The sequence below is a fragment of the Lottia gigantea genome (genome assembly GCF_000327385.1).
Source record: "Lottia gigantea unplaced genomic scaffold LOTGIsca_5, whole genome shotgun sequence".
Classification (NCBI taxonomy): Eukaryota; Metazoa; Mollusca; class Gastropoda; family Lottiidae; genus Lottia; species Lottia gigantea.
This window is the reverse complement of record NW_008709715.1, coordinates 2583691-2596476: the sequence shown is the minus strand read 5'-3', so window position 1 is coordinate 2596476 and position 12786 is coordinate 2583691. Positions and strand designations below refer to the sequence as shown.

Sequence of the window (12786 nt, the reverse complement as noted above, 5' to 3'; positions counted from 1 at the left end):
TTTTTAGCTTTGATTCAGGTTTAACGATGATTCATAGGAAAAAAGGTGCACAGGTGAAATCTTACAACTTATGAACAGAAAGTTTAACTTAACTTTAAATTTACTAAAACATTTATCATTACACATCAAACAAAACTTGCATACAAAAGCCCAGATATGACTATTCCAAGTACCATTAAAAAACATGGTATAAGAGAAATCTTGGACTGTAGAAGGAGGAGCTGACAGAAATGGTGCAAAAAAAAGCATAAAAAGTCAAACAACATCTATACACATAAAAATCATACAAATCTCTCATGTCATGTGCTACCTTTTTCTGCCTTTTATCATATTAGAGGTTATAATAATGAAATATTGTGTTATATCTAATTAACATTTTGATTAATTAGGAATATCAATCAATACATAATACACAACAACTAGATACTTATTCAAATAAACCATATACATACAACCTACAATGTGATAAGTTGAATTTAGTTTTCTAAGAATAGTTTACTCTTCCACAATCAATGACTCCTGATCAGTGTTTACATGCCATAAGTCATATATTGGAAAGTTGGCTTCTATTTCCAAAACTTGCTCATCAGGATTTTATATTCCCAACAAATATCACCAATATAAGCTGAATTCGAGCCAAATAGATTACTCACCTGTTCCGGATCTTCCATGTCCGCAGATTTTCTATTCTCTTTCTAGCAGACAGCGAGGAATTAATATTCAATTATCCAATAGGTTTACTATTCAATTTTAACTAGTTGTATTCAGTTACTGTGACATTCAATTACTACCAATCTTACTCAACTTATCTTATAAATAATGAGAACAACTTCTGCAGGCGTCAAATCCAAGAGCAGACAAGAAGTTGTAATTGAATAAAAAGGAAGGCAGTCTGTATGTATAATAATAAGTAATGTCCTGTTCTAGCCCTTCCTCTATTTTAGTTTAATACTTATAAAAGAGGCCAACACTATTCACACTATCTATGTCATATGTAATAAACAAATACTGGATGTTTGCACATCAAATTTTTAGCAGAATAAAGTCGTCTGCTTCTCAAAATGATAACTTTTATGTGACTTTTGGTAATAAAAAATACTTTATCTGCATTTAAGCCTCAGGTTCCTTATGAAATTTGTAGAGATTATAAACTATTAATATTTATTATCATATTTTGGATTTAAGTCTAAAAAGTTTTTGTAAAAGTCTACAATAATCAAGCAAATTTAGAAAATGTCAAAATGAAAATCCTTATCTATGATTGCTATACATATTTATTGTACTTTTCATACCCATTTTTCTAATTCTATTATGAATTTTAAGACCACTCCTGGACAATCCCCTAGCATAAAGAAATGTATTTCAATTTATTACCTGTGATAATTCGAACACTTTATGTGGTTACATGGCGTGCCAGTTGCACTCCATTAATTTTTCATGCATTATGAAATGACTCAATTATCCACTCCTTAATTTAAATTTGAGGTTTATGAAATGATGATTAAATGATAAGGATGAAAACTTATAATTAAGGAGATATAATGTTATATTGAAATATAATATTTAATGAATTTTATATAATATTGAAAGCACTGGTCCTGGAATGATCTTTTCTTGCCTTAAAGGGAGGGATTCAAACTCACAGAACCTAACAGACAGTAGTGTTATTTGCCACTAACTGAGCTATTCAGCTGACAATGCCAGAGTATGAATCTGTTAACTAAAAACAAAAATTATATCTATTTAATCTTTAAGTTTGTTTGTGTAATCAGTTTATTATAAACCATTTTATAATAATGTTAATAGTCACTTAAATAGAAATTAATAACCTGAAAAGATTTGGTCTTTATTTATTTTTATACTTATCAATAAAAGCTTTATTATTTTTCAACACAAATGTTTATTACTGAGAGTATGGGAAAATAACTTTGGATAACAAACTTTTTATAGACTTATAAAACTGTTTTGAAAGCAAAGTCTTTAATAACCATATTCCTAATGAAATAAATTATCAAACACTTTATGGTTTATATTCCATGAATATTTGTATAAGTATTATTTATGGGGTTGATCAGAACCACAAAGCTTTTAAAGCCTTTTCTAAGGAATAAATAACTCTCAAATGGTACAGAATAGTCAGGTAAAGATATTTGGAGAAGATTAAAGAAAATACAAACAGTCAAGTACTTTTATTAACACTATATAAGTCTGGTTGTTGTAGTTTCATTTACATGTTTTTTACCAAACAATAAAATACACTGCTTGTGTTTATGTTTTAAATAACACCCGGATGTGCATAAAAAGATGTTTACCAAAACAACAGTATATTGACATTGCTAGGCCTTTGATACACTGAGATAGAAAGATACTAGTATAACCATTCAGGAACAACTTTGAAAAAAGCATTATCATTTGTCTATGTTTTTGTACATGGTACTTGTTTTAGTGTACATGAAAGAGATTCACATTATCCTAAATGACCTTGAAAACAACAAATGACCTGCCAACACAGAAGTGATAGTTCTTCCAGCTATAATAAGTCAACAATACAATTCCTCTAAGCCTACTTATGAAATAACAAGCAGGTTTGAGAAAAACCCACGTCAAAACCCAACAGGACAACAGAAAGCCTTGTGAGACCAATATGAAATTATGTCATGTCAAAGCCCCACAATACTGAAAGCCTTGTCAAGCCCAAGTGAAAGAAGTCATCTCGAAGCCCCACAGGACAGAAAGTCTAGTCAAGTCTCATTTGAAAGAAAGTCCTATCAAAGCCCTACAGGACAGACTAAATGTACAGGCCCATTTGATAGAAAGTCATGTCAAATCCCCACAGGAAAGAAAGCCATTTCAAGCCCATTTGAAAGAAAGTCATGAAAATGGAGTTTCTTAGAAGGGAATACAATTTCAAATACTTTCAGTTTCAACATGATAGATTAAAGACACATCAGACAGCCATCTTAAACAATTTATCAAGGTCTACACAATTAAGAAAGAGTAACAAAATCTCCAAATTAAGAGATATGAAATCTGCACTATCATATATCTGATTCACCTGGTCTAGCCTCTTATATTTCTCTAGATTCTGATTTTCTCCTGACAACACCATGTGTTTGTATAGTTAGTTTAGATGAGTCAACACTTTAAACAATTATACAATAACATAATACTATATCCAACAAATAACATAACATAACATTCCTTCAAACTTTAAACATTCAAAATATATCATGGCAAGTTTTACAAAAATGCAAAAATTTCAAACTATGAAAGAAATTTTATTGCGTAGTATTTTTATTATAAAAGCTCACAGTCTTTTCTGAGGTTAAAAAAAATTTTATAGTCAATGATAATGTGCTGATCTGTCACACAATTTAATGTGAAAATGAAAAATTTCTCCATAAATGATAAGAAATTATGGAATTTGCAATAAATCATATTCCTTCAATATCAAATGGAATTGAAAATTATTGCTCCAATGCATGAAAAATATGTTATCTAATATGATGACATCTAACAGTTATTACATATAATAATTTATATATACATAATTACTATAACACCACTTTACTTAATAACACAATGACAAAAATAACAAATACATGTTCAAAATTCAATTTTAATATTTCCTGATTTTCACTACAATTTACATAATCATAATGAAATACTTTTTGAATTATTTTACCAGAAAATTTCAAAAAAGGATTTGAATATCCATCTGTTTTTTGAGCCACAGCAGAAAATAAATCGGTAAACCTGAAATACCACTCACCTATATCAGAAATTAGCCTAGTGTATGTAAGAAGTTAGAAATTTAAGACACTGGACACCCTAGGAACTATTTCCCATTGCTGTATCTTAATATACCTAGAGGATTGTTAAGAGTAGTGTGCAAATTTCCTTTTCTGATGTTGGCAATGATAGGTGAGGTAATCAAGTCTGATAGTCTGACCAACTGCAGGAACTTTTTAGTGCCGAGTGCAAATAGTGAGAAGTAGATTAAGATGTATATATATAATAGTAGGTGATATATATATATACTGGTACCTATAGTAAACACACAGAAATCTTTCACTATCTTAACACATGTTTTATACAACATCTTCTGGCCATAATCTTCTTAGACATTGATATACCTTACCTATCAATTTAATTTCCGTTATACTCATCAATAGGATACTCAAAGACTTGTTGTGCCCTGATTTTCATACAATTCGTAGTTTGAAGAAATTTACCTTTTTTTAATTTTGATTTACTTTTGACTGTGTCTGACACCTCACTGTTCAAATTTCTATATTACATGTTATTAAACAAATATTTCCCACTTGTTTCGAAGTGTACACATGAGATTCAGTTCTACTTCAGTAAGGATGCAGACTGAAAATAGGTCAGATGTCTGAAAATCGCATAGCGTGAAGCCTTGAGTAGCAACATGTTTTAGGTTCTTTTTAATATTTCTATATCATACTACAATTGATATATTGAGCACTATATTGACAATGAGAATTTTTGGCGATTGTAAATATATTTAGCATCAAATTTTCATTTTCAAATATTCAGGTATTTGGTTAAGTTCTCTGCGAGAGAAAATTTCACACTTTCATATCCTATAGGTATTTCATCTTACTAGCCAAATATCACAGATAAACATATTTTGATGTGATGTCAAAGTGACTGTACACTAATCTCCAAAACTGCACTACAGGTTGACTCTAAGACTACTAACTTCCTAAATGAAGAGTAAAATTAGGAAATGATCACTTGTCTATGTGGTATCTTCCTCTATCTATAGTGGGTTTACAGTACTTTAGACGGTACATCCCTTCCTGTGTTTCCGCTATACTAGTTTCAACTCTTATGTTACAAATAAACAAAACCAGCTTGAATATACCGGAATATTATTTTGTTTCTGTTGTATTTTCACATGTGGACGTTTAAGTACATCAATTGCAAATCTGCCACAATTTATTTTTTTCAGATTTTCACAAAAGCTTGCTCACTTATTGAGATCAAATTAATATGACAATAAAAAAATCAAAAATAAAGAAAATGGTGAGGTGAATGATTTAAAAGATCAATGGAATAAGGATTTTCAATCATGCCACCTATATTTTCCTACTATACATTGAATCATCATTGGAGATAAAATTTAAAGTGAAATCAAATGGAAATTTACGTCTGATGTTTCTTCCCCTATATTAGTCCAGGCTATATCATAATAAAACTACACATCCATGGGCATTTTCTTATGCTCAGAAAGTGTTATAAAAAATAGGCACCTTAATGTATTTCATCATATCAAACTGATTATGATGATTATCATATATATCTATCACTGTCACAGAGATTAATATCATAATTAAATGCTGAAATTTTGCCATAGCTTTATTAGCTCCAAATAATCATGAGAGGCAATTCTGACTTGTCAATTTTGAGAGAGTCTAATATCAGACTTTTCTGCAAAATATGAGGTTAATGAAAACAACATGTAAGATTTTTGAATGTTCTCTTTTCTCCTACATGTATTAGTGGCAAGGGAAACTTGGTTGGGAAATGGAAAGTTGAAAAGTTTTGCCAATGAAGGTAGCCTAATCAGATTTCCTTTTCATTTCAATAGTTTTTATTTGCTTTATTTGTTTCTACTTTATTTCTATTAAACAAATAATGAGTTATACTGAACGTCTTAACAAACATGAAAGTAAGAGTTATGTCCCATTTTATTATGCTCATTATTGCTGGAAATTTTCTGATCTGGTCAAAATAATTCAGCAACAAACAAATAGTTATAAGACAAGCATTTCATATTAATTTTAAGATATAGGTGATAGGTGGCTGAACCCTTGAATATTGACATATAATATAAACATTAACATATCAGAATCGTTCATAACAATCTGTGTTGTACACAGTACACAAAAAAGCAGTCAAATTGTCACAAACTGCCTTTTTAATACATAAATATACCAAATTCTATGGAAATAGGATGCATACTAAAGGAAATACAGTGTTTTTTATACTGAGGGAAGAGGCAGATAACTCTGTGTTTGTCATCAGCACCAAAAAAAATCAATTTCTAACAATTGGAAGTTGTGCAAGTTCAAAGTTGATCTTTATTTATGATTATAGATACACATCAGATAAAAACTGCAGAATATTAAGCTTTTACTAGGAAATGTTAACAGCAAGACTTATGGATAGTCTTTGGGTGTGCTTGATTCATATTTCTGCACAGTGTTCTATAGAATGTTCTGTTATGTTCCATTACATGCTGAATTATGAATCAAGCGCATATATGAAGCATGCTGAAAATGAGATCCACAATGAAAGAAGTGGGAGAATCAAAATGAACTTACCTCATCACAACCTGGACAACGAGGACGAATCATTTCAGCATAATGACGTTCACAGTATATATGTTGATTATGTATACAATAGACTAAATCAACTAGTAGTTCATCACAAGCATCACAGACAAAACATGCTGGATGCCAACAGACGTCTGCTCCCATCTTACTAGCAAAGACAGATAACTCCCCTTCTTCTATCTCACCTTTACATGTAAAACAACTCTACAAAGTAAGTATTAATTAGATCAGTTTAAAAAACATGGTTTCAATTTCTCATTCCTTTACAAATATTGGCTTTGAAAATTAATGTTTAAAAGATTGCAGTAAGTTGTCATGATCTATTTTAGCCATTTAAATACATGCTGGAAAGTTCTTAATAACATGAGCAGTATCAATTTCTTAACTTACAGTTGTAGTTGTTGAATCTTTGACAACACCAATACCCATAGCAACCTGATCTCTTAGATCACGAAATATTCGAAATTCTTTCTTTTCCCATTCCTTATCTAATGATTTACAGAAATCTTCTGATAGATCTTGTTTAGGTAGTTGAAGAATAATTTGCATATCTCTATATTTTTCCCCTGGTGTACCTATCTTAGGCACTTTATGATTAGGAAGTTGGTCCATGTAATCTTCAATCTGCAAGGAAAGTTTACGTCAAAAGTTAGAGAAAGTACCAAAAGAGGAAGGGAGAGAGAGCAGCAAGTTTTTCAGGCAAAAATCTCATAACTAGGTTAGAAATTCAGGTAATCTCAGATATTTCGCCATTAACCAAAGTGACTAACCATTAAATGTCTGCATAAAGTAAACAATATGGCTTGATACCCTTCATGTCTTCATCAGTAAGTTTAACCAGTTAAAATGAAGGAGAATGAAGCAAGACAAGATCATTGTTTTAAGTTATCTCCCTTGAAATAGTTTTCAATGATTGAGTGGCCTACTGACAATTGACTATCAGACACTGGTATTATTCTACAATATCATACATCAAAACCTGTTTCTATAAACCTTTTCATCATACTTGGAAATGAATTATTTTGCACTTAAAACAAGATTTTTAAAAGATTAAAATAACATCCACCATAGAAGAATTTATGACAGAGATGTAACAGGTTGATTAGCAATAACAATCTTTTAACTTGCTGATAGTTCAAATCAATCCATTATAAATAATCAATTAAATAATTGGTTACAGTCAACAGAAATCTGATACAGTTCAATCAATGTATTCAATAACTTGAAAGAAATCAAACTGTTGTAGGCCTAAGTGGAATTTTAAAGGGATATGGCCCTCTTAATATTTGTTTAACTATCTGATTCCAGCTGTTTCACTTTAAATCAAACATATAGTTCTCTTGCAATTCATCAAAATTTGAATTATATCAGGAAATTGTAAGCTAACTCCCATGGAATTCTTAAGTCTTCTGATCAGATGTGACCAATAATGCCATATCAGTAACATACAAGAATTTAACAATTCATATGATTGTCTTTAAGTTTGTTTTAAAACTGTTAAAGGCATTCACATCTGTTCATTTTACAAGGAAACAAAAATTGTTGAAAAAACACATAATGTATCATCTTTTTTACAAAGCAACTTAAGTATTAAGTATCCTAAAATTGTAGAGTCTCAATTTGAATTCAAGACTATAAAGAGTGGACCTCGGGACATTATTAATTCAGACAGCGAACCAATTCATTGTTTTCACACATGAATAGTGATAATTGTTAATAAATCTAATCTACACGAGAGATATGTCTGTTAAATCTAATTCTTCTACTATTCAATATATATCTACCAATACTTGTCTACTTCCTAGATAGTATAACATATCCTAAAGGTTTATTGTATTCAATCTCTTCTTACTGATTATGTCCTTTTCTAGAAATGCTTTATGAAGCCAAATATAGGCAAATGGGTGCCAATTTTTTTTTTATAACTGACAATACCGCCTTGAAAATTTAAGATCATGTTGTGAGTCTCCAAACATACCAAAACTTTGCCTCCATGATTCAGACCACTGCATGAAAACAAGCCCCAGCCAGCCCACAGCCTCTCAAAGGTAGTGAAAGTAGTAACGACCCTTCATCAAAGTCAGGTATGGCTCCAGCTAGACATTGTAAGCCCACCTTTCCAAATCACATATTACCCCAATCTTAAAAAAAGTTTTAAAAAGATTTTCAACATGGTGGCTGCTGTGTTTGTCTTGATAGTTTAAATATTAAGAAGTTTGACCAATAGATATAGACAATTCAGAAGAAGTAAATTAAATATTATACCTTATCCTGGGATAACCCTGGAGGTACCCAGGTATAACCATATTTCAATGTATCCTCTTTCGAAACCTGTGAATTAGGATCATCTTGTCTTTTCCAACCCAATCTATCTCGGATGTTAACAAAGTTTTCATTATAGATGTCATGAACTTGACGTGGACATTTACAATGTTGACATGTATATCTGCAAAATACAAAAAAAAAGTGTCTGAATTTGTTTGACTGTTATTCAAATATGATATCAAAGTTCATCTTTATCAACCTGAAAAGTTCTAATAATTTCCATTTGACTGACTCTAAAACTGTTTTAGATTTGGCTTCACATTAATTGGTGTCTACAATTTTATGAACTATCAATTGAAGTCAAATATATATGTTGAACTCAAAGATTGAAATCTTTGCTTTTTTTTTGAAAAGTCATTATTGTCAGTAGTTCACTGAGATTTTTTATTCCTTTTGACAGATTTTAATACATAACAATCAAATTTCAGTGGCTTGTGACAATGGCATCAAGAATTTGATGGTTACAGTACCATTCACTCCCACCCTGTTTTCTCCCTGTAGTCTTTATACAGTAATGAACACTTCAAGCCACTTGGTGCAACTAAAAAAATTCTATCTGGTTATATGATTGTAATGCATTCATTTACAGTAATCATTTCTTCATCATAAATCAATTATTTTCTCTTTCTGTGATCATTAATGATTTCTAATGATATTTTCTCGCCATTTGAATGTAATCACGTGGCTGTAACAGGCCACCATACACAAATCATTCCCACTATAAATTACTTGAACAATGATTTTTAACACAGCAAAAACTTCACACTGAATAAATCATTATTGTTTTCTTCTGCTCCTTGAATGTCTGATTTCTATAATTAGTCTTGTATCTCATTTGTAAGTTGGAGCGTTGCGATCAGTTGTAAAAAGTAGGAGATTAAACTGCGTTAACTAAGTAGAAATCAATGAACGATAGTAATTCTACCAACATAAAATATTTAAGAGAGACATAACATTCTGGTGTTAGCCACTTTCTAACATTGAGAAAATGTCAAAAGTTAATATGTATTATCTGGTTTGTCAGCAGTTCGAACACATTGATGATGTAGAGATATACGAGCCAAATCAATCAATGAATTATAAGTCATAAAAATCAACAGAAATCATAACTAAATGGTCTATAGCTAGAAGCTTCTCTTCAGCATACAGTCGTAACAGTTGGTATTTAACTATACAGATATCAAAGTAAAAGTTGATAACTAAAGATACAGCATTTTCAAACAATATTGCCTGATCTTATCAAAATGTTCATTATACATATGCTTTTATCACAATAGCAGTCAAATGAGTGGTCATATTTCATTTCAATGATTTGTTAGATCGTTTGATGTTGATTTTGAACCAATATGAAAGGAAGTCTATGAGAAAAAAAGATGGCATTTGCAAAATTTCTTTCAGCTTGTCTTAATCTCATATTTTTCATAAAACAATTTTTTTTTTTAGATCAAAGATATATTTGTCATACAAAAATTAAAAAAAAACTTCAAGAACCTCTGTAGTCATGTAAAACTAACATGAGAATTGTTTAGTCTATTGACTTGAAAAGAGCATTTTAAACATTTATAGAATCTGAATTGGCATCACAGACAACAAAGAACTGGTATGAAAATCAGAAATCAGTAAGAACTCATATTATTGTTTAAAACATGTTTTAATTATCAAATTATATTGATTAACATTCTCTTATTTCAATTATAATTTGTTTTTTGAAGATCAGAACTTATAAATCACATTTCAATTTGTTTAAAGAAGAAAGATGAGTTATTGGTGCCTGATAGTTGAATATAAAATCTCCAGACCAGTCCATGTACAGATATATATTTGAGGAAATCAGTCTTTCAATTTCTCATTACAAATATTGAGGAGGAATATTGCTGTCTCAGAATTAATTTGGTTTATATTCTCCAATTACATGACAATATCTGTCAATTATTCTCTTGATGTTTCTACAAGCAATAAAATCTATCTGATATATCATTCTAGTCAAATATATTCATGAAAACATGATCCTTTACTCCTGACCACATGAATTTCAATGTAGACAGAAAAAAAGAACAAAATCGATATACCATTTTGTCAAAACATCTAATATTATCTACTGCCATTTTTTTTTTTAACTAAATGTTCATATTACTGCAGAAGAAAAAGGTAATTTGGCAGTCAAGTGAACATATGGAAAGATCATATATTTGATGTTTGATACTTTTAGAGCAATGGGTATACTTTAAAATCAGAAGAAGAGCTCCATCACTCAGTGAGTTCATGGTCAGGTCATCCAAAAGGCACCACTTTGTATGCTACAGACTGCTACATTGAAGATCCCATAATAGTTCGAAATCCCAAGGAAATATTGTTACAACATACCTCCATTCATGACCTGTAAATCCAGGACATCTATCAACACAAGCTAAACATGGCTGTCCTTCATCCACTTCTTCAACCACTACTCCCTGCAATAAAGAAAAAAAGGTTGATTTTTAAAGAACAAGACATTTAGAAGCACGGAGCATATTATATTATAAAAATTGTCTTCTCTTTGTAATAAGATTACTATGATTTTGAAAGAACAAAACTCCTGATGCCACTATGACACTTAAAACATATCTTGGCACTCAATTAGATTTTCCAGTATGTCTAAATGGTCAAGTCTTGAAAAGATTTAAGTTGTTTTTTAGTATCTTGATAACCTGAAATAAGTCATCTTTCCCTAAAGTGTAATTGGGTATGATAATCTATGAAAATCACTACAAGGACAGACAAAATACTACTCTTCAAGTAAATTATGGCAATTTAGCATTAAACTCTTGATAGCCTAATAAAAAAAAACTCAAAGCATAAACAAACAATTCTACTTCAGTGAGCCAAGAAACATTATGCCTATCAGACAAAATAGAAAAACAATCTAGTATGTACCAACATTTCTTACTAACTATACAACCAGAAATGATTTATATTGTATACATAAATAACTAAACTGATGTTAAATTTAGTAAATATAGTTTTAGTTAGAGTATTTTGTTTTGAAGCCAACAAAAACAGTCTATGACTGACAAATTATAACACAAATGTCAAAGGTATAAAAAGCCTTTTGAATGGTGAACATGTAAACAACAATTGAAACGTGTTTTAACACTGATTAGTAATACATTTCTCACACAATGTCAATTTAAATTTAAAGGCTGATAGGCTAGAAATCTGGTGTAAAAAATTACTTGGGTAACAAGTGCGCTCTCATATGATCTTTGCATTAGTATCATTGCCTAGCTTGACAACTGGAACAATCAAAAATAAGCAGGTTATTAAGGTGACAGCAAAATTTTAAAAAAAAGTCTTAGTTGGCTGGAGCAAAAGAGGACATGATTTTAGGCAATCCTCCTTTTAAGGTTGAAACATGTTGAATAAAGGTCTCAATATGTAATGTGTCACCATGATATTGCTCCTGGAGAAATTATTTTGTTCAATGGCCATATCTTGTCTATGTTTTTTTTATTGTGAGGGATGATCAACATTGAATATAAAGGATCTACAAATTTGTCAACAAATGTTCAATACCTAATATCTGCTATTTGATGAAAGAAGAAAACTTAGTCATTACAAATGAATTTTAGTTGTCTCACGAACTGAAAACATCTGATTTTCTGGACTGACTTTAGCTAGACATACATTTAAGATTTATTGGTTGACCATTCTGCTTATTTGTGCCAGAAGCCAAAAAAACATCTTCTATAAGCTGGTAAGCTAAAGCACATGACTAGACTTTTTTTTTCCTTTAGTGTCTTTTCATAAACAACACATTATTAAGCTAAGTTAAAAGCCTGTCATAGAGTATTTTACCATTATAAACTATAATATATTAGTAACATTATGTTTATGTTGGTAATGTATATCAACAAACTTTTAATTAGTTTATTATAAAAGATAAAACCATTAGTCTACAATCATGTCATCTTACAAAGTGGCTCAGACAATAACTTTGTAAGATACTTAGCTCTTTGATAAAAAAAGCTTTCTTTGATATAGAATAAAATCAAGAAGAAACAACTTTATTTTATGAGGACATCATAAGAACTTAGGTCAAATTCTGAGTCCCAGCTGG

General features: G+C 30.3%; 1 protein-coding gene across 1 annotated transcript; it reads right to left on the bottom strand.

Moving 5' to 3' along the window:
• Positions 1-6251: 6251 nt before the first annotated feature.
• Positions 6252-12527, bottom strand: LOTGIDRAFT_154180 (hypothetical protein; the record flags this gene model as incomplete). Its single annotated transcript, XM_009061894.1, has 6 exons — positions 6252-6302; positions 6354-6569; positions 6756-6989; positions 8631-8811; positions 11055-11140; positions 12525-12527. 6 exons carry the CDS (start codon positions 12525-12527, stop codon positions 6252-6254), a joined length of 771 nt encoding a protein of 256 aa, XP_009060142.1.
• Positions 12528-12786: the final 259 nt, after the last annotated feature.